Below are 24,072 nucleotides of genomic sequence, written 5' to 3'. Positions count from 1 at the left end.
CTGCCAAGACCGTAAAAAATACAAAAAAGAATTTAAATGCACGATACCGTAGCTGTACGAGTATGTGAAGTCCAAACGTCCACAAAACTTGCTTGGATTCTTCCACTTGAATCTTCAAGCACAGATGGATTGCCTTTAATCTTCTTTCTTGCCAATGAATGTCAAAGTTATTTTTTCTTCTGTACCAAACTGAGAAGAAATGTCTTTACTTTTTAGCTTAAAGTTCTTCAGTTGCCTACCGAGAAGAAATGTCTTTAATTTTCTTTGCTTCTTTAGACTACCAACCAACAAGATCTTCTTTTATTATTTCTTTGCTTTTGTAGCCTACCAACCAACAACTTCGTCTTTTATTTTTTTTTATGCTGCCTGTGCTTCCGTACAAACACTAGCCAGAGAATCGTCTTTTATTTTTTTTTGCTTTAATTTCTTGGCCCACCAGCTAACAAGAACTCGTCTTTTATTTTTTATGGTCACAGCGGTAAACCATAATCTCTTCGTGGGAAAATTGTAACGTAAGATTCCCAAATCCGTTCGTCTGCATGCAATGACCCAAAAATAAACACACTTTCGAAACGTCTATTCAAACAGTGTATTCCAGTAAAATTAGCCCGAGGCTATCGAAAATAGGTGCAACGCCTACACCTCTAAAAACTGTCACTACAATACAGATTAATTGGATAAAAGACGGAACTTTTGTCCAGCTAGCAAGCACTAAGCCAACAGTTAAATGTGCGGCCAACTTTCAAACAATCATTTTACGAATGACCAGAATAGATATCAATATCTCAAATTCACGTAGAAAGTAACTGTGACGCAATAAATGAAAGACAATTATGAAGTCATTCCAACAGGTGTTCAAGCTGATGTAATATTTCCTGTTTAAACAGGCCCAAACAAGTCCAAACAGGTCTTATGAACGATGGTGCAATTTTGGCACATGCTTTAGGAATTTCCATGACGTAATATTCAGTAGACTTGAACGGTTTTATATGACGTTTGATTTGTACAGAGATTGGCCGTAACAACGGTAAATAGCCTATATGTATTTGCAGCTTAAACCAAGTTTAAGATTTTTTTTTGCAAAGGTAACTAGTTATTTAGGAAACCTACTAACGATGTAACTTATTTAAAATTTTATCAATTTAAAATCAATTAATTTATAGGTGTTTGGAGTTGATATACTGTGTAAACTACTAGATAAAAATGTATGAGTGTGTTTTCACATTGATTGGAAAGTTGTTTGCCCTGTTCCTTGGGCTAAAGTTGACTTATAACATCTACCACCTTCTGAGAGTTTACATTTTTCCTACTTATCCTGACTTTTCAAAGTTTGGAAAATGGTCAGGTAAATGAAAATGAATTTTTTACTTGTATTTACGTAGGCTACTACGTTTCTAAGACTTGTATTCAAATAGTTGGCTATGACCAATTAGGATCAGCTGATTTGATAACAATTTGGTCTTTGTCTGCTCCTGGCTAATCAGAACGAATTGTTCAACATTAAGCGACTTAGGCTATATCACTATCAAAGGCTGTCAGAAATCCAAATATTTTTGTGCATCGGCTGCAGTGAAGAGCAAATTAGTAAACATAAGCCTACAAGTATTTTTCTTTGACATTTTTGGTTGCACACTGATGGTAGGCTATGTGTAGCTTGTACTTAAAAGTTTTGATATATTTGTATGCAGTTGTTACCGGCGCAACAAGTGGCATAGGAGAGGAAATTGCACTCCAGGTGATTGCTAGACCAAATGTAAACAATTAGTTTAATTAGCTGTAAAATTTACCACAATAAATCAATTAAATTCATCGCTTTTGAAAGAAAATGTTTTGCTATTTGTTTAACGCCAAATGTGAGCAAGCCAGTCCACAAAAATGTCACTTGGACTTTTCGCTGAACTTTACTGCACAAACAGTACCATTCACAAAAGTCGATAAGTTTTGTTTAGTCATTTTGATATTATTCGAATATTGGAATTCCTTGAACTCACACGACACAAAAACGATATTATAACTTCCTTTTATTTAACTTTGCCATATTTTTGCAGCTTGCTTCGAGAGGTCAAAACATTATTTCAATCGGGAGAAGCATAGAAAAGTTGGAAAGAGTCTCGAAAGAAATAGGCAAGTGACAAAGATCATTTAATAAGTTACACGTCACTATGTTCATTTTACCAGAGTGGTCTAACAAATGCCTTGAGCAATCGAAGCAAACATAGAAAATTTTATTATATAAAACTTAGGCCTACAAATTGACTTCATTGATTTTGGTGGCCCAATATTGGTCCTTGCCATAGCTTACAGCCTTTTGAAAATTTTGGAAATGTCCAGTCATGCTGAAATTGTCTAAAAGTCATAGTTTCCCTCGTTCTACTGCCTTCCCCAAGTGACCAAGTTGTTATAACAATTCAAGTAGCATAATAGGTGAAGTTCAATGTTTTGAAAATTGCAGTCAAACTGAAAGTGGTCCACTGCAAAGGTTTAAAAAGTTGTGGTAAGTAAGGCCACATCGACAATAGGTTACGGCAAGACCTTACAATGACTTGCCGTCATCTAAACTGTTCACCGACGAAGATAAACTTGCACACGAGAAAACTGTACGCAATAAAAAAACATAGCACTGACCGACAGTTAAAATAATCATCTTGACGAATAGGCCTGCTGAATGTATTTATTACAAAAATATCGAGTACGGTTCAACATTGATGAACTTTCCGGTGCTATGCAAATTGCGTAGTTCAACCTCTTCGGCTACATTACTATCAAGTTTTTGTCCAATGGGCCTACCTACTTTATCTTCTCCGAGCCTACTTAAACATAAATGTAGGCTATCGGCTAATACCTGAGTCACAGAAACATCGTTTTTGAAAAGTAGTAGCAATGGAAAATTTGTAGCCTACCAACAATGAATGAAACCTGTTCCTTTATCTTCACAGCTTTGCGCCATGGCGTCTTGACTAAATATTTGCAAATCGACTTCACTGATGATGAATCGATATACGAGAAAATTGAGGAATTTCTTAAAGATTATGACGTTGGGGTTTTAGTGAATAATGTTGGAATTTCGCAACTTATGAAAAAATTTACAGAAAAGTAGTAGTAGAGGGATGGTATTGGGAGTAAATGTAAGAACCCTTGGTAAGAACAGGTAAGGACCCTCCCTCGGTAAGAACCCTACCCTTCGGTAAGAACCCTGCCCCTCGCTCGGTAAGAACCGAAGATAAGGTTGTTTGGTCTCAACTTTGTGGTAAGAACCCTAGATAAGGTTGTTAGGTCTGAACTTTGTGGTAAGAACTTGTAAGAACGGATGTTATGACGTAATGATATGTAAGAACGACCGGTAAGAACTCTATGAACGAACTTGGTATCGAACCCTCCGACCTAGGACGGATTCGGTACGAACGAGTGATGCTAATAGGTTATGTATTAAATCTAAGTACGAACTTTAGCTAGAAACTACAAGCTTACTTGCTATATAACTTGGTTTACTTATAAAAAGCAACAAATAAATATTTTTTCGTTTGTGGTCTGTAAAGAGTGATTTTTTTTTATGTTACATTGCTAATGATCAGTGACCTGGGTTCAATTCCCATGACTGAGGTTGTTTTTTTAATTTATTTAACTAGTGATAATGTGATCTGAGGAACTTTTTTAATCAATTTTACTAATGATGATGTGCTCTGTGTTCGATTCCCATGTCTGAGTTGTGTTTTTTTTTAAAGCAATAAAAATGTAAAGTTTCATACATTAGATGTCTTGTTGGTCAGTTTGCATACATGCATAATCACATTGGTTGGAATGACTACAAGATATAGAAAAGACTTTAAAACATAACCAGCTTATTTTTATTAATTCACAAAGCAACCTTTTAACCTGAAATTAAAGTTAACAAACTCATTTTTGATTTAACATCATTGTGGGTTATTTTAATGTTGTTCTAACTGTAGACACACAGCTGGGGACCACTGCAATAATCTAACTTCTACCAAGCAAATAACCTAACACCTCGTATGCTAGTCAATAGGAAAGTCATTTTTGATGTCACATTATTGTGGATTCTTTGATTTTGTTTAAATTTTATAACTGTAAACGATGTAAAGTTCATAGATCGGTTAATATACAGGGTTTGTTTATTAATGTGTGGGTTAATATGCGGGGTTAATTTTATAAACGTTTTGTTAACTTTTTGTCGGATTGGGTGTAGCTATGTTTTTCGCAAAGGTGTTTGCTTGTAAGAATAGAGTTTTCACTATTATAGGTAGGTCTATTCGCTCGATTCTAGATCTTTCCAAATGCTGTGTTTTGTTCTTGCTGAATTTCGGTAAATCAATGAGGTTTCACTGCTTTTTGGTTTGTATAGGTTAGTTAATTTCGTTATTCTTTGATTCTTTTAATCAGTGGCTTGCTTTTAGTTTATTGTAAGGTAAATGGTCAAAGGGGTGCTTAGTCGCTTATTAGTTGGTTATATATAAGACTTATTATAATCTATGACTGGTCTAAAAGCTTAATAAATACTGCATTTTAGCATTTTTATTTCGGTTAATCTTCGTTTCGGTTTATGTTGGTTTCGGTAAACCTTTATTCCGTTAGGTCTACATTTTGCTAAAGCAGTGTTTTTTTACTAAAACTTTATGGTAATGTGTATTAAATGTTACTAGTCTGAAAAATTAATTTTGTTGGTATAATATCACTTAAAGGTTGTGAGAATCATAGCTTGACCAAAATGACCTAACTTTAAGCTTGTCATGAAGGCATAACATTTACGGTTTTGTTTTATGATCTTTACAACAACTGCACTACTCCATGATATTAACATAAAGGTACAACTCAACACACAAGCAGTACTGTAAATTGAGACATAGAACCTCCTGTTTTGGTTGTGTTCAACTTAGATCCATGTATCTTATCGTGTTTATCTTATCATTTTGCTAAGCATCCATTTCATAAAGATCGTTACAGCAATGATTTTAGCTAAAACTTTATGGTAATGTTTACAAAATGTAACTAACTTGGAAATTATTTTTGTTGATATAGTATTGCAATGGCTTGGTCAAAACAATGTAACTTTTGTTATTTGTGTTTGCATAAACAACTTTTACGTTTTTTATATGATGCTAATAACAGCTAAACATTTAACGTTGTCTTTTATGGAATGAGAACAACCAAATGAACAGCTATGAAACCAATTGTTGCAACACATAATCACACTTGATGATAATAACACACAAACAAGATCCTGAACACAAGTTTTACTTTGTAATTATTAAACAGAAACTCGAAGGTTGTGATGTTTTGTTGTAGTTTCTATAAACTTGTAAAAAAAAACATAACATTTGTTAAACTATTTTTCAGTTTGTGAATTATGGAACATAAACTTTGTAGTTAGTTAATAATATTTTTTGATGGTTGGTTAGTGCAATAAAAACTTTGTGATTTGTTGAAATTATTGTTCAGTTTGTAAACAAAAATTTAAGTTGTGATTTAAAATAATTTTTCGTGTGTATGTTATTAGAATAAAGTTTTTAGTTTACACTTTGTCAAAACTACTTTTTAGTTTGTAAAACAAAGCTTAACTATTTTTGCATTTATGTTATTAGAATAAAACTTTTAGTTTAAAATTTGTCAAAACTACTTTTTTAGTTTGTAAAACAAAGCTTAACTATTTTGGTATTTAAAATAATTTTTCGTGTGCATGTTATTAGAATAAAACTTTTAGTTTAAAATTTGTCAAAACTTAACTATTGTTTTATTTAAAATAATTTTTCATGTGTATTTTTTTAGCAAAACTTTCATCATGTTTCCTTATTTCACATTTATTAACTTTACAAAATTTCATGTTATGTGAATAATTATGTATATAATGTAAACTTCATATTTGATTTAACTTATAAATTAATTAAGATAATAATAACTCAAATTGATAGCTTTTTTGTACATAGTTTTGTTTGAAACAACAAAAAATTATGATAATGTTTAGTTTACAATAACTTATTACTACTTATTGTGAATAAATGTGAGTTATTCTCAGATTGATATTTTGTTTTCTTATTTCTAAAAAATAATACATCGGCTTATCTATTTTTTATATGTTGCACAATTCAGTTTTTAAAGTTTTAGAGTAAGAAATCAAGATGAGGTATTCCAGCAACCATATCGGAGCGCCTGAAACCATAAAATGTAGCTACTCAAAGCGCACTTATAATTTGCAAACGCTTCAAACATTTTCGATGTGTCACATTAGACTTTTAAATGGCAACACCGTTTACTTAAGGTTTCACCTCCATTCTGTTCTGAAGTTTTTATTGTTGAGCTGTTGGTTCCGTGATCGATCCCATGCTTCCATTTGTAAGAAGTATTAGTTGTAAAGAAAGGAGCGTTGTTCCCGGCTATCAGCACAAGGCTGAGCACTCACTAGTACAGCGAGCAGTTGCGATTCGCTAACCATATCGGTGTAGCTTTCACGCTTGTTAATACTTGGGTCACAGGTATTTTTTCACATTTTCAACCCTCCTGTTATTTTTTGTTAAACACAAGCATGATTTACTTTGTAAATGGTAAAATTTTCATGCTGGTAGTTTTATCAAGCATATTAGAATATAATACAATTCATCTGTAAAGATAATGATTGCCTAAACTTACTGTTTTAATATAGCAATGTAATATTTTTTAAATCGTGGTAAGTTGTATAGTGCATAAATCATTTTTAAGGCCTTTGTGTTTTGCAATCTCCGGAACCACTGTAGGCTACAAGATTCTTTTAAGAAGCAAAGGAAGTTATGTTCTTCAGCTTTTTGTAATTATATCTAACCTAATAGATAAACATTCAACCTCTAACAGATATACTAAACTATTTTATTGCATTGAAAGATGTTTTCTAGCAACCCATCGTTTTACACGTTCTATATGCCTCTAACTTTATGTAATAATTTTACCATATCTACTTATAGCTTAATTTCAGTGAGGTATATTTAAAACAAAAACTTTTTTTTTACGAGTGTAAACCCACAACTAAATTTTTTCACTTCTATTCGTTGGTGGGTGGAAGCACACAAGCAGGTCTTGGAAACGAAAATTTATTTATGCCTGTTCTAATGCATTGTCTTGTATCCAAACCACACACTTGATCTGTTAGCCTACACTGATTGATTTGTATAAAAATGAACCCACATTTCCTTAATTCCTATCAAATTCGTATAACGAAGTGTATCATACAACTTAATCGCTTGCTTTAATTGGATAACACCCTTTAATAAACTGCTAGCACCTCGTGTTCGAATAGCTTAGGCACCTGCTATAGCACATAATTTCATGATCACAAGTTTTCACAGTCGAATTATGTCTTAAAAGTCTTTGTTTTATCACAGTCAAAACATCTTTTAAATGAAATTACAATAAACTGTTTTATGTTGTATAAAACATACCTAGTATAACAAGTTTTAGGTGGGTCATGCGTACTGAGCACTTGTTTAGGCCACAACAAACTAGATTGACCGAGTGGTTAAGGTGTTGGTCTTAAGTACCAATGGACTAGCGTCCGCGTGGGTTCGAATCCAACATCTAGTATTTTGATTTTCGGTTATTTTGTAACACATACTTTGATTTATTTTGTTTCTTAACATCACTTCAGTTGCTTGTACACACGGTTGTATTTTTTTCTCAGTCATAACAAGGTTCCTTTTTCGCATAAAAACATAGAAATCTAAACATTTCCAATAAGTCACCTTTTGTTTGCTCAGATTTCAACATAAATAGATGAAAAATCTGTTTACCTTTGATCTATTTGACTATTTTCTGATAAATAATAACACTTTTGCAACAACTTATTAGGTTTTTACGTGTGTTCTAACTACAATCTACTTATCACGAGTTTACATGGCGGATAAAAATAAAGAAACTCAGCTTAGAATGGTGTAACCTTCGTGATTTGCGATAAGTTTGTGCCTACAAAATGTCAATTTTGAAACTGAACCAAAGTTAAGCACATATAACCATAACATCTTACTTATTTGTATACAGCAATACCAAAAGTAGTAATTATTTCCAACCATATAACATCATCCATTCTGTTAGAATCGATGTAACCTATTTTTTAAACAAGTCAGAACACGATTTATATTAAATTAGCGCTTTATTTTAAATCGATCACAACATCATTTCAAATTGATTCTCTGGTAATTAAGTTTTTTTTTTAGTTTTTGGTAAATGTTTATTTGTTTACATCATGCAAAGGCACATTTTTTATTTCGCTGTGTTATTGTTTGTTTTGTTTTTTTGTAAATATCTCCATCTTGTGTGTAACTTTAAGTGTTTTGTAAGATCTAAACAACACTCAATCAATGTGATACATTTCATGGTAGCTTTTGAACAGGTCTAAACCGGTTTTGATGAAAATATGCTTGTAAACACATGATGATGCTTTATTAAATGACCCACGTTCACGTATATCAATCACGAGCCAAACCAATTGCAATAATTTTGTTTCACAACATCAGAAGACTTTGTTTTCGTAGATTTTAATAATTGTTTGGTCTGTAATCGACTTTACCGGTTTGTTTACCATCAACTTACGTTTAAACATTAGAAAATTACTTGAACATTCTACTTCGTTACATAGTACTATAGCATTTACGCGTGATGACTTCTTGTAAAAACTACAAACCAATGACACCAATTTATTTAACAGAACTATCAAGTGAAGATTTGTTCATCATTACCGCAACTATTTCTATTGTCTTTTCACCATTCACCATTGAATCATCTCCTCAGACTTTCTTTTGTCGTGTGTTATCATCATCATCAGCCGGTCATCCCACTGCTGGCAGATGGCCTCCACATACATGTTTCCACATCATTCTGTCTTTTGCTGTTCTCATCCAGGTGATGCCAATCTTTTCTTCTATGTTATCTCGCCATCTTCTTTTTGGTCTCCCTCTAGTTCTTCTTGCATATCTTGGTGTCCATTCTGTGGTTATCTTGGCCCATCTGTTATATAATGTTTAATTCTTAAAAATGTGTTATTTGAACAATTTTCCGCTTTTATGCTTATCCTCATCTCAAATAGATTGCTTGTGAAGACAGTATATTTTAATTGTTTCCATATTATAGTAAGGTAAAGATTTCCATGTTTCATTTAACTCTTTTATCTTGCTCCTACATCTAAACTTATTGTTTGGTTCCTCTTGAACTGTCTTTCGGTCACATGTTCCTGGTGCTTCATCTTTATTACCCTATCTCACTTAGAATACCCTGGTTTGTGGTTAGTCTTTGTAATACCGACATAATATGCATATTATGCACTTTGTACTAGTTTTTGCTTCCAAACAGTAGATTCGACCTCTTTATCTTCACTTAATCTTACAGCACAACCGCTTTAATTTATTCCAAACACCTCTTGTTTAGTCTTTCTCTGATCTTATTGGCTCAGAACTTAATAAGTTTACCAACTCGTCTTTCTGTCTTTACATATCCATGGTATTTTACCACCACTCGTGTGTCTTTTCGCAGATATAAACCCAAAGGTAAAGCTTTAATTTTGTGTAACTTTTCAAAATAAATTCAAGCGATTTTTTAAGACATGCCCAAAATATCATAAAGTTGTGTTTGAACCTAGAAACAAAAAGAAAAAAAAATGTATATCTATGTAATACTTTTCACTAAACGCAGATGCAAAATTGTTAAATCACCCAGTTTTGATGATGACTGTCTGTTACACAATAACAATCTATCTTTTGCTTGAGAAAAAACGCTTTTCTTTTAGATAAGTCACATATCTGTACACACTTTTCCGCAGTGATTGTCTAACAAAGTGGTGCTCCTTCCACAACACTTACTCGAGATGTTTGTGGTGACGTACTTGTATGGAAAAGTGTGTACAGATATGTGACTTATCTAAAAGAAAAGCGTTTTTTCTCAAGCAAAAGATAGATTGTTATTGTGTAACAGACAGTCATCATCAAAACTGGGTGATTTAACAATTTTGCATCTGTGTTTAGTGAAAAGTATTACATAGATATACATTTTTTTTTTCTTTTTGTTTCTAGGTTCAAACACAACTTTATGATATTTTGGGCATGTCTTAAAAAATCGTTTGAATTTATTTTGAAAAGTTACACAAAATTAAAGCTTTACCTTTGGGTTTATATCTGCGAAAAGACACACGAGTGGTGGTAAAATACCATGGATATGTAAAGACAGAAAGACGAGTTGGTAAACTTATTAAGTTCTGAGCCAATAAGATCAGAGAAAGACTAAACAAGAGGTGTTTGGAATAAATTAAAGCGGTTGTGCTGTAAGATTAAGTGAAGATAAAGAGGTCGAATCTACTGTTTGGAAGCAAAAACTAGTACAAAGTGCATAATATGCATATTATGTCGGTATTACAAAGACTAACCACAAACCAGGGTATTCTAAGTGAGATAGGGTAATAAAGATGAAGCACCAGGAACATGTGACCGAAAGACAGTTCAAGAGGAACCAAACAATAAGTTTAGATGTAGGAGCAAGATAAAAGAGTTAAATGAAACATGGAAATCTTTACCTTACTATAATATGGAAACAATTAAAATATACTGTCTTCACAAGCAATCTATTTGAGATGAGGATAAGCATAAAAGCGGAAAATTGTTCAAATAACACATTTTTAAGAATTAAACATTATATAACAGATGGGCCAAGATAACCACAGAATGGACACCAAGATATGCAAGAAGAACTAGAGGGAGACCAAAAAGAAGATGGCGAGATAACATAGAAGAAAAGATTGGCATCACCTGGATGAGAACAGCAAAAGACAGAATGATGTGGAAACATGTATGTGGAGGCCATCTGCCAGCAGTGGGATGACCGGCTGATGATGATGATAACACACGACAAAAGAAAGTCTGAGGAGATGATTCAATGGTGAATGGTGAAAAGACAATAGAAATAGTTGCGGTAATGATGAACAAATCTTCACTTGATAGTTCTGTTAAATAAATTGGTGTCATTGGTTTGTAGTTTTTACAAGAAGTCATCACGCGTAAATGCTATAGTACTATGTAACGAAGTAGAATGTTCAAGTAATTTTCTAATGTTTAAACGTAAGTTGATGGTAAACAAACCGGTAAAGTCGATTACAGACCAAACAATTATTAAAATCTACGAAAACAAAGTCTTCTGATGTTGTGAAACAAAATTATTGCAATTGGTTTGGCTCGTGATTGATATACGTGAACGTGGGTCATTTAATAAAGCATCATCATGTGTTTACAAGCATATTTTCATCAAAACCGGTTTAGACCTGTTCAAAAGCTACCATGAAATGTATCACATTGATTGAGTGTTGTTTAGATCTTACAAAACACTTAAAGTTACACACAAGATGGAGATATTTACAAAAAAACAAAACAAACAATAACACAGCGAAATAAAAAATGTGCCTTTGCATGATGTAAACAAATAAACATTTACCAAAAACTAAAAAAAAAACTTAATTACCAGAGAATCAATTTGAAATGATGTTGTGATCGATTTAAAATAAAGCGCTAATTTAATATAAATCGTGTTCTGACTTGTTTAAAAAATAGGTTACATCGATTCTAACAGAATGGATGATGTTATATGGTTGGAAATAATTACTACTTTTGGTATTGCTGTATACAAATAAGTAAGATGTTATGGTTATATGTGCTTAACTTTGGTTCAGTTTCAAAATTGACATTTTGTAGGCACAAACTTATCGCAAATCACGAAGGTTACACCATTCTAAGCTGAGTTTCTTTATTTTTATCCGCCATGTAAACTCGTGATAAGTAGATTGTAGTTAGAACACACGTAAAAACCTAATAAGTTGTTGCAAAAGTGTTATTATTTATCAGAAAATAGTCAAATAGATCAAAGGTAAACAGATTTTTCATCTATTTATGTTGAAATCTGAGCAAACAAAAGGTGACTTATTGGAAATGTTTAGATTTCTATGTTTTTATGCGAAAAAGGAACCTTGTTATGACTGAGAAAAAAATACAACCGTGTGTACAAGCAACTGAAGTGATGTTAAGAAACAAAATAAATCAAAGTATGTGTTACAAAATAACCGAAAATCAAAATACTAGATGTTGGATTCGAACCCACGCGGACGCTAGTCCATTGGTACTTAAGACCAACACCTTAACCACTCGGTCAATCTAGTTTGTTGTGGCCTAAACAAGTGCTCAGTACGCATGACCCACCTAAAACTTGTTATACTAGGTATGTTTTATACAACATAAAACAGTTTATTGTAATTTCATTTAAAAGATGTTTTGACTGTGATAAAACAAAGACTTTTAAGACATAATTCGACTGTGAAAACTTGTGATCATGAAATTATGTGCTATAGCAGGTGCCTAAGCTATTCGAACACGAGGTGCTAGCAGTTTATTAAAGGGTGTTATCCAATTAAAGCAAGCGATTAAGTTGTATGATACACTTCGTTATACGAATTTGATAGGAATTAAGGAAATGTGGGTTCATTTTTATACAAATCAATCAGTGTAGGCTAACAGATCAAGTGTGTGGTTTGGATACAAGACAATGCATTAGAACAGGCATAAATAAATTTTCGTTTCCAAGACCTGCTTGTGTGCTTCCACCCACCAACGAATAGAAGTGAAAAAATTTAGTTGTGGGTTTACACTCGTAAAAAAAAAAAGTTGTTGTTTTAAATATACCTCACTGAAATTAAGCTATAAGTAGATATGGTAAAATTATTACATAAAGTTAGAGGCATATAGAACGTGTAAAACGATGGGTTGCTAGAAAACATCTTTCAATGCAATAAAATAGTTTAGTATATCTGTTAGAGGTTGAATGTTTATCTATTAGGTTAGATATAATTACAAAAAGCTGAAGAACATAACTTCCTTTGCTTCTTAAAAGAATCTTGTAGCCTACAGTGGTTCCGGAGATTGCAAAACACAAAGGCCTTAAAAATGATTTATGCACTATACAACTTACCACGATTTAAAAAATATTACATTGCTATATTAAAACAGTAAGTTTAGGCAATCATTATCTTTACAGATGAATTGTATTATATTCTAATATGCTTGATAAAACTACCAGCATGAAAATTTTACCATTTACAAAGTAAATCATGCTTGTGTTTAACAAAAAATAACAGAAGGGTTGAAAATGTGAAAAAATACCTGTGACCCAAGTATTAACAAGCGTGAAAGCTACACCGATATGGTTAGCGAATCGCAACTGCTCGCTGTACTAGTGAGTGCTCAGCCTTGTGCTGATAGCCGGGAACAACGCTCCTTTCTTTACAACTAATACTTCTTACAAATGGAAGCATGGGATCGATCACGGAACCAACAGCTCAACAATAAAAACTTCAGAACAGAATGGAGGTGAAACCTTAAGTAAACGGTGTTGCCATTTAAAAGTCTAATGTGACACATCGAAAATGTTTGAAGCGTTTGCAAATTATAAGTGCGCTTTGAGTAGCTACATTTTATGGTTTCAGGCGCTCCGATATGGTTGCTGGAATACCTCATCTTGATTTCTTACTCTAAAACTTTAAAAACTGAATTGTGCAACATATAAAAAATAGATAAGCCGATGTATTATTTTTTAGAAATAAGAAAACAAAATATCAATCTGAGAATAACTCACATTTATTCACAATAAGTAGTAATAAGTTATTGTAAACTAAACATTATCATAATTTTTTGTTGTTTCAAACAAAACTATGTACAAAAAAGCTATCAATTTGAGTTATTATTATCTTAATTAATTTATAAGTTAAATCAAATATGAAGTTTACATTATATACATAATTATTCACATAACATGAAATTTTGTAAAGTTAATAAATGTGAAATAAGGAAACATGATGAAAGTTTTGCTAAAAAAATACACATGAAAAATTATTTTAAATAAAACAATAGTTAAGTTTTGACAAATTTTAAACTAAAAGTTTTATTCTAATAACATGCACACGAAAAATTATTTTAAATACCAAAATAGTTAAGCTTTGTTTTACAAACTAAAAAAGTAGTTTTGACAAATTTTAAACTAAAAGTTTTATTCTAATAACATAAATGCAAAAATAGTTAAGCTTTGTTTTACAAACTAAAAAGTAGTTTTGACAAAGTGTAAACTAAAAACTTTATTCTAATAACATACACACGAAAAATTATTTTAAATCACAACTTAAATTTTTGTTTACAAACTGAACAATAATTTCAACAAATCACAAAGTTTTTATTGCACTAACCAACCATCAAAAAATATTATTAACTAACTACAAAGTTTATGTTCCATAATTCACAAACTGAAAAATAGTTTAACAAATGTTATGTTTTTTTTTACAAGTTTATAGAAACTACAACAAAACATCACAACCTTCGAGTTTCTGTTTAATAATTACAAAGTAAAACTTGTGTTCAGGATCTTGTTTGTGTGTTATTATCATCAAGTGTGATTATGTGTTGCAACAATTGGTTTCATAGCTGTTCATTTGGTTGTTCTCATTCCATAAAAGACAACGTTAAATGTTTAGCTGTTATTAGCATCATATAAAAAACGTAAAAGTTGTTTATGCAAACACAAATAACAAAAGTTACATTGTTTTGACCAAGCCATTGCAATACTATATCAACAAAAATAATTTCCAAGTTAGTTACATTTTGTAAACATTACCATAAAGTTTTAGCTAAAATCATTGCTGTAACGATCTTTATGAAATGGATGCTTAGCAAAATGATAAGATAAACACGATAAGATACATGGATCTAAGTTGAACACAACCAAAACAGGAGGTTCTATGTCTCAATTTACAGTACTGCTTGTGTGTTGAGTTGTACCTTTATGTTAATATCATGGAGTAGTGCAGTTGTTGTAAAGATCATAAAACAAAACCGTAAATGTTATGCCTTCATGACAAGCTTAAAGTTAGGTCATTTTGGTCAAGCTATGATTCTCACAACCTTTAAGTGATATTATACCAACAAAATTAATTTTTCAGACTAGTAACATTTAATACACATTACCATAAAGTTTTAGTAAAAAAACACTGCTTTAGCAAAATGTAGACCTAACGGAATAAAGGTTTACCGAAACCAACATAAACCGAAACGAAGATTAACCGAAATAAAAATGCTAAAATGCAGTATTTATTAAGCTTTTAGACCAGTCATAGATTATAATAAGTCTTATATATAACCAACTAATAAGCGACTAAGCACCCCTTTGACCATTTACCTTACAATAAACTAAAAGCAAGCCACTGATTAAAAGAATCAAAGAATAACGAAATTAACTAACCTATACAAACCAAAAAGCAGTGAAACCTCATTGATTTACCGAAATTCAGCAAGAACAAAACACAGCATTTGGAAAGATCTAGAATCGAGCGAATAGACCTACCTATAATAGTGAAAACTCTATTCTTACAAGCAAACACCTTTGCGAAAAACATAGCTACACCCAATCCGACAAAAAGTTAACAAAACGTTTATAAAATTAACCCCGCATATTAACCCACACATTAATAAACAAACCCTGTATATTAACCGATCTATGAACTTTACATCGTTTACAGTTATAAAATTTAAACAAAATCAAAGAATCCACAATAATGTGACATCAAAAATGACTTTCCTATTGACTAGCATACGAGGTGTTAGGTTATTTGCTTGGTAGAAGTTAGATTATTGCAGTGGTCCCCAGCTGTGTGTCTACAGTTAGAACAACATTAAAATAACCCACAATGATGTTAAATCAAAAATGAGTTTGTTAACTTTAATTTCAGGTTAAAAGGTTGCTTTGTGAATTAATAAAAATAAGCTGGTTATGTTTTAAAGTCTTTTCTATATCTTGTAGTCATTCCAACCACTGTGATTATGCATGTATGCAAACTGACCAACAAGACATCTAATGTATGAAACTTTACATTTTTATTGCTTTAAAAAAAAAACACAACTCAGACATGGGAATCGAACACAGAGCACATCATCATTAGTAAAATTGATTAAAAAAGTTCCTCAGATCACATTATCACTAGTTAAATAAATTAAAAAAACAACCTCAGTCATGGGAATTGAACCCAGGTCACTGATCATTAGCAATGTAACATAAAAAAAAATCACTCTTTACAGACCACAAACGAAAAAATATTTATTTGTTGCTTTTTATAAGTAAACCAAGTTATATAGCAAGTAAGCTTGTAGTTTCTAGCTAAAGTTCGTACTTAGATTTAATACATAACCTATTAGCATCACTCGTTCGTACCGAATCCGTCCTAGGTCGGAGGGTTCGATACCAAGTTCGTTCATAGAGTTCTTACCGGTCGTTCTTACCGGTCGTTCTTACATAACATTCGTTCTTACAAGTTCGTACCGACTAGGCTTAGTACCGGTGGCTACATCATAACATCCGTTCTTACCAACAGTTCTTACACATCATTACGTCATAACATCCGTTCTTACAAGTTCTTACCACAAAGTTCAGACCTAACAACCTTATCTAGGGTTCTTACCACAAAGTTGAGACCAAACAACCTTATCTTCGGTTCTTACCGAGCGAGGGGCAGGGTTCTTACCGAAGGGTAGGGTTCTTACCGAGGGAGGGTCCTTACCTGTTCTTACCAAGGGTTCTTACATTTACTCCCAATACCATCCCTCTACTACTACTCAGAAATGCCAAATCTTTCCAAACTCATCACAAACATTACCAGAATCAACATGACGAGCGCTATGAAGGTAAAGTAAGCTTTCATTGTTCAAATAAAACATTTGTCTACATTACAAACTGTGAAATAGAAATGACTGAAAATGTGTAATCAACAACATCTTTCATTTCTTGGCGGTCATGATGACTTACAAAAGACAGGCATGGCTGTTACACCAATTGATTATTAGGCTGTCTTTCTGAGAAAATCAAGTCAGAGGTTCTCAACTGGGGTTCGCGAAGTCCTAAGGGTTTAGGCCTACGTGAAGATTTCCACGTGGAGCATGACTTACTCAATACTCATGTAGGCAGTAGGCTACTTGTCTGATACCACTCCTGGATTGAGAAACGTATTTGCAACAAACATGCACAGCCTTCACACTAAAGTTCAGTAGAAACAGTTGAAATAAATATTGTTAATAAATATTGTTATAAAGTGCTGGTTATAGGCTACTTGTTGTGATCCTACCATATAAAATCATTAAACTTTAAATCATATGAAAATACTCTTTGCATCATAATTTATATTGGATTAGTCAATATACAGTTTAAAAAACGTTCCGGCTGATTGTTTTATAACTTGATGTACTAAACTTGAGGTTCTAAGCTTGGGGTACTAAACGGCAGTGCGGTGGGATGGCGCAGTGGATAAGGCGCTTGCTTTCCAATCATGCAATCCTGGTTCGACTCCCGGCTTAAGCTGGTTGTTGAAAAATACCGCTCACCTCTACCCAGGGTGTAATAAATTGGGTGGGCGTAGTTGTTGAAGGAAAAGCGGCCGAGAGAAAGGAACTGGCCATCCTACTCTCGTTAGTGCCGAAGGCTTAGTATAATGAGAACCTTATATATCTTCTCATCTCCCGATGCTTGGATTTAAGTATGGAACTCACCTTTACCTTTTTACTAAACGGCCAACGTTGAGAACCTCTTTCTTCAGTGGTAGCGAACAGAAAAAATCCTTTGGGAACTGCTGGTTCTTCTTCCCAGACAGATTGTTCAAAATTAAGGGCAGGTCAAAGAAAATTAGGTCAGGATAACTTCGTCCAGCAACAACACGTTCCAAGCAGCAACAAGCGGAAACTTTACGCTTGTGGACCGGGCTAATGGTTCAAAGCCTCAACCAGTAGCCAGTCCCAGTTTCTAAATTGGTTAAGCCCCTGAGTTTATCCACAAAAAACTCAAGATCAAGCGGCGTTGGTTTGCCTCTCGGGGTGTGCGCTTGAGCAACGCATTTTTAGGACTGCTCGTTTTTTAACAGCATTCAGTAGATGTAATTAGTCACAAACAACAACCCAACAACAACACTCGAAAACTTCACTTTGCAATCTCTGTGACTAAACCTGTGTTAGTAGGCTAGTTCAAAGCCTCTACAAGTATGCAAATTTGCCAAGAATAACCAGTCAGAGGCCTGCTCAGTCCGAAGATAAAAATACTCATGTTTAACAAAGAAATTTTCTTATTTTCTTCAAACTTTGCCTGGTTTTGGTAAAAATATAGTCTTCTTTTGAATAGCTTAATGGTGATTTCAACTTCTGCTAACACGACACTAATTTGATTTTATGACGTTAGTTATGGTTACTTCAGATGAGTCAAATTGTTCTTCCTGGAATGGAGCAGAGAAGACGTGGCTGCGTCATAAACGTTAGTTCAGCGAGTGCCTTGTTTTCACTTCCCCGCTTTTCAATGTACGCCGCGTCAAAAGCTTTCCTGAAGCACTTTTCCGAAATTCTCAGTTACGAGTGTGAAGACAAAGGAGTTATAGTTCAGGTAACCATCATGTAGCTGCTTGCAATGAAATCATGATTGATTGATTGATTCGGTAAAAGTAAATATTCATGCTTTGGTATGCATTGCTTCAGAAGTTATAATTTACCTTTGCAATGTCAATGGAAAGGTACACCTAGAATGGTTTCGATAATGTTTCCATAATGGATCCAAAATAATGGATCCATGCGTCTAAAGTTGTTGTAACACATACAAGTCCGTGTTTGGCCAGAAACAGATATCTTTGAAAGTATCTATAAAAAGTAGACCAGCAATTAATAGTATTTCTGAAAATTGATGCAAATAACTTTTCAACAAACGGAAACTTTATTCTGTCGATCTCAGTGACCGGCCTGCGTCAGTGGTTCAAATCCTGCACAAGTATGCGAAATTGCCACAAACAATCTCTCTAAGAAGCATCCCCAGTCCGACGATAAAGATTACTACTACTACAATAAATAGTGGGTAGAACGAAATAAAGTGGCCTAACCAAGAGGTTAACATGCTTTTGATCCCCATATAGCTAGGTTAGGCTGCTCATGAAAACCTTAATCCGGCTTGTGTCCAGGTGGTCTTTAGCCGATTAGGCTACACGTGACAACACTGAGGGTCAAGGTTAATTAGTACCGACTGTGGTTTCGCATTCCTACATTTTTGTGTCATATTCTACAGTGCAGTCCAGTACCCTCACGTATTTAACTTTAAACCTTCAAGTTTAGGCTACTGTGTGATGTGCAGTCTGACCATAGAAAGAGCTTAACAGTTAACACCTGCTCTCCTGGGCCACATCGAAACGGGCTTTTGCCTGAGGATCGATTTCTTTTATGTCTGGTTTTCTTTCTCCATCCTGTTATTATTATTAAGACTGCTCATCCACATCAATATTAGAACTGGCAAATTCAATCCACAACACTTTTCATTAGGCTGTCATTCATTACTACATGTGTGCTTCTCTCTATTTTTGTTTTATTTTTTGGGTTTTGTGGCCGTGCTAAGTAGGCTACTGACATTATAGCCTACTACATGATTTTCCATTCAGGCATGTTTTAAACCAGGGGTGTGCAACGTGCGGCCCGCGGGCCAAATGTGGCTCGCGAAGAAAAATTGTGAGGCCCGCGATTCTCGCGAAGATGTGTCAATTTTGAATTGTGTGCGCCCGCGAAACGTGTTTATAATTTAGTTTAGTCTGGTACGTGTGAACTATTTATTGTGGAGTGGATTATTGTAGATTTCGTACCTTCTGTTAATCATTTTAAAACTCCCACCGGCCACCACCAATCCATTGTATTTAGTTATTTGGAACGTAAAATGTATGGTCATAAAAGGCATTATGAACAAATTACGACTTTGGAAAGCTCACGTACAGACAGGAAATCTTTTCCACTTTCCAACTTTAAGAGACTATGGAATGCATCCAGAAAAGAAAACTGAAGTTGCTGACCAACTTGAAAAATTGTTGTATGAATTTTTGGCTCGTTTCAAGGACTTTAAATCTCATGAACATTTGTTTGGTATAATCGCTTCGCCATTCAACACAGACATTGACAAAGCACCAGCATCTAACTTGAACTGATTGATCTTCAAGAGAAAACGGATTTGAAAGTAAAGTATTTAAAAATAAATCTTGGCGATTTTTATCGAAAACATCTCAACTAAGATGACTTTCCACATTTCAAAAAATCCATGGCTTCAAAAATGGCTCTTTTTGGCTCATAGTATTTGTGCGAATAATTTATTTCTAAAATGGGCGTCATGAAATCCCCCTATCGATCGGTTCTGACAGACGAACACTTGGAAAATGGACTTCGAATTGCGAGCACTGCCATTAAAGTAAATTTGGAAAAAGTCGTCGGGAAAAGAAACCAGCTGCAAATTTCGCACTGAACTCGTTTAAAGATGGTGTGACGATAAATTTGAATAGCAGTTTTCTTCAGAAATTTATGCGTCTTAACTTATTATTTCTGCAAGGAGATAACCCCTAATAATGCCATAAAAATAACATGAATAACAAAAAAACTACTTTTTGTGCCTGCAACTACTAGAAATCATATGTTAAATAAACGTGCGGCCCGCGGTTTCACCCAGTTGTTAATATCTGGCCCTCCTGTAATAAAGGTTGCACACCCCTGTTTTAAACCTTTCAAGGTTTTGCCACCTTTTCCCGTTCATTAACGTGCTGGTAGGTCTATAATGGATAATAAATATTATCGATATAGACTCTATATCGATTTTTGTAGTTAGTATCTTTTTCGTCCCGGACGCGTAAATGACGAAAAATAAAAGGATTGAAATGATTGATTGATTTAGTTTATTAACATTGTGACTTTAGCATTGCTGGCCAGTGGCCACATTTAAAAAAATCTCACTCACAGCCATTCTGACGCCACAATCGCTTAACCTGATATAGGCTAAATTGATTCAAGTAGGCTTTCCTAAATTGCTAACAAATTATAGTGATCTGTTTATCTTATGGCTTCTCAAAGTTTTGTAGATATAAGCCTATTTTGGGCACTCCTGTAGCCTACTTCGCGTAATGTCGACAGTTTTTCTTCATCTTTTAGTATTGTATGACTATGAGCAAGTCGTTAAAAAAACTAATTTCGGGCTCATTACCAATGGTAGCCTATCGCGCTCTTGAAACAAGACATCGTTGTGCAAATGCAGTGTATCACCACAGGACCAGAAAATACGCTGTGTTTACTTCCAGTTGAAAAGTATCTGGTGGGTTCAAAAGTACCCCTGTAAACGCTACTGCGTGTAAGTGAATCCTTGTCTATTTTACTCGATGTGCAACGCATTTGAAAAAATAACATGTTGTTTTTCATTGGCAGTGTTGTTGTCCTTTCTTTGTTAAAACCAACATGACAAAAATTGCGCCGAATTGGGAGACAATGCCCTCAGCAGAAGGTTATGTACGGTCTATGCTTGCAACCATTGGTAAAGAAAGAGTCACAGTGGGAAGTATTGGGTTTGCGCTGCAAGTAAGCCATTTGCACTTTTTTGTAGGGTAAGCATTTTTGTTCAGAAATACAAAATAAAAAAAACAGCATCAATGGTGTTAACAGTTGTGTTATTCTCAAAATTTTCAATAAGACTATCAACTACTAGCAATTTTAGAATAACCTAAACAAGAAATTTGAAGAAGACAGGTTATTCAACTGAAATATGCTTTTTCTGTTTCAGAATTTTATCTTTAGTTTGATTCCAGCAAGTATCCTGAAGCGGTATATGAATGCTAGAACGAAACGACTTGAAGATAAACAAATGTAGAACAAATAAGCGTTTCCGAATCTTGGGACGAGACCTCCTCATATTAGAAACGTAGCCTACCGTAATTAAATTCATTTGAAATCCATTTTGATTGGGCTTTATTCTGGTCCAAGCTGTGTGTTGTCAATTCTTGACACGTTTATGATGTTAGAGAAAATTTTTTAGGAAGAAATATAACTTGTTACAGATTACGTGCCACTAATTTACAATTAGGGTTTAGTTATGATTTGAATGAGCTTGAAAATCAGTTCATGATTTACAGTTTATTCCTATTCAAATCCACAGTACGGTAATTAAAAAAAAGGATAAAATTGTTTTATTTATTGAATTTATTTGTTTTAAGATTTTAGGCTAAACATTCTTATTCTTAGGCCCTGTTCAATCAATTTAATGACCGCTGCGACATACAATAGTCTATGCCGTAGCCTAGGGCCTGGGCTAGCTTACAAAATGACAAGACTATTTGCGTGTTTACATCATCATCATCATCCGATTTTGGTTTTGTCCCCAGTGACTTGCCGTCATTTTCCTCGAAATGTGACATTAGTGACAAGTTTTGCAAGAACGTAGGCCTACATCCATGGCAATGACTTGTTATTTTGATTTAAAACCATACGAATGAGTATGGTTTTTGACATGTTTATATTTCTGTTTGCAGCCTAAGCTAAACAAACAAAATGATACGCTGTTTGTGATTCACGTCTCTGCTTGACTCAAAGTATTTTTTCAATAATTTTTCAATAAACTTATTCAAAGATAGTAGATTGAGTTTTATTTTTAGCAGTACGATCGTTGTTCGCTTCACAAGTGTCACTAGCTAGTGACAAACCGCTAGGCTATATAGGCTACTATTATGGCGAACCAGCAGGCTAAAACAGGTCGTTTGTATCTACACTTGTGAAATTATTCAATGATCATTAAGCCATGGTTGAGTTTGTTGTAATCACAATTTGAGTCAATTGTTGGTTGTTAAATCAGTTGCATTATTATCACTCCCCAATTTTAGTCTAGTCGGGTGTGACTGTTTTTTCTCCATCGGATCGTCTCATCTTCCTTCTCCAATCCAACTTTTGTTTGCCTCATCCTTCACTTGTTGTTTTTCAAAGGTTTAATTTCCTCTTCAGATCTAGGTAATTAGCCTACGCTCAGATAGGCTATATAGCCTACAGATGGGAGGAGGCTGTGTCCATTGCCTTCTTCCACCATCTTAATGTGTAGGTTATCCTACCTACCATGAATGAATTACCGGTAGCCTACCCTAACCTACGAGGTTAGCGTGCGCTAAACGAGATTCGTGTAGCCTGCAAAAAGTAAATGCCGCTGGCTTTTCGACACTTGTTCTGATATCTAGCCTGGACTAGGTTGGTTGGTTTTGAATTTTATCCTCGGACTGACAAAGCCTTGATTGGTTATTCCTGGTAGTTTCGCATATTTGTAAAGGCTTTTGACACAGGGCCGGTTACCGAGATTGCCAGAGTGAATCTTAGGTACGGAGCCACGGGGGGAGGGGCTTTGAGGAACAATCGCCACCCCAAAGTTCTATGTTTCCATTCTCCAAAAATATGCTTTTAATACTTTTGCAACGTTTTAATGTTTTTTTTTGTTTGTTTATCTTTATCCTGCATTGCGGGAAAGCGAACTTGAGCGCTATGCATCGGTGTAGCCTACGCCTTCCGACGTAGGCTACACCTGACCCACGCTGCAGCCGACGATAACGTCTGTTTCCGGTTGTCTACTCTACTTAGGCCTATGACTTAAATTTGGTACTACCCATTACTCGAAATCGATCACTAGGTAGAGGCAATTATCGTAAAGTTTCTTGCCCAGAGAAACAACAGCAAGTGCGGGTGGCTGGAGTCGAACATGCAGGCTCTCGAATGCGAGCCCAACGCGCTAACCACTCGGCCATGACATTGTATTACATGTTGCATGACGTTTTATAAATGTTTAGCTGCATTCAGTCGGTCAACTATATTTTTATACAAATTCTTTATTTAGCTCTCTCATCAGGAGACTGACACCTATGTAACTCAACTTCAAATTCAGTGCTCTTCTAAGGTATTTGTTCTCCTTTGTTAGCACATGCTCTACGCTTACTGCGTTCATGTGGCGGCTCCTATAGGCTAACCTGTTTTTCCTTGTGTTTTAGCCAGTAAGTGACTAGAGACGGTTTCAAAAAATAGAAGCCAAACCAGTGGCGTAGCTATAGGGAATGTGACGCCCGGGGCGGATTCAGATTTTGCCGCCCCTTCAAGAAAAAGCATGTGAAAATGAAGTGCGTTTTTTTTTTATCTGATTACAGTATAATCAAAATCAAAAGTCGTAGTCTGAAAGTGCCGCCCCCCC

At 34.3% G+C, this 24,072-nt stretch overlaps 1 protein-coding gene and 2 non-coding genes across 3 annotated transcripts; 2 read left to right on the top strand and 1 right to left on the bottom strand.

The window, feature by feature from the left end:
* Positions 1-1,203: 1,203 nt before the first annotated feature.
* Positions 1,204-22,433, top strand: LOC145785259 (very-long-chain 3-oxoacyl-CoA reductase-like). Its single transcript, XM_082596940.1, has 9 exons — positions 1,204-1,345; positions 1,689-1,735; positions 2,049-2,124; positions 2,937-3,070; positions 7,309-7,327; positions 16,660-16,724; positions 18,277-18,459; positions 21,288-21,437; positions 21,640-22,433. The coding sequence occupies exons 1-9, from the start codon at positions 1,204-1,206 to the stop codon at positions 21,724-21,726; spliced, it is 903 nt and encodes a 300-aa protein (XP_082453066.1). The 3' UTR covers positions 21,727-22,433.
* On the top strand, positions 7,481-7,563 carry Trnal-uaa (transfer RNA leucine (anticodon UAA)). Its single transcript has one exon. It is a non-coding gene; the product is annotated as a tRNA-Leu (tRNA).
* Trnal-uaa (transfer RNA leucine (anticodon UAA)) lies at positions 12,084-12,166 on the bottom strand. Its single transcript has one exon. It is a non-coding gene; the product is annotated as a tRNA-Leu (tRNA).
* Positions 22,434-24,072: the final 1,639 nt, after the last annotated feature.

This window comes from Aplidium turbinatum, chromosome 16 (genome assembly GCF_918807975.1).
Source record: "Aplidium turbinatum chromosome 16, kaAplTurb1.1, whole genome shotgun sequence".
In the NCBI taxonomy this organism is placed as follows: Eukaryota; Metazoa; Chordata; class Ascidiacea; order Aplousobranchia; family Polyclinidae; genus Aplidium; species Aplidium turbinatum.
The sequence above is the reverse complement of the archived record's forward strand: the minus strand, read 5'-3'. Positions and strand labels throughout refer to the sequence as shown.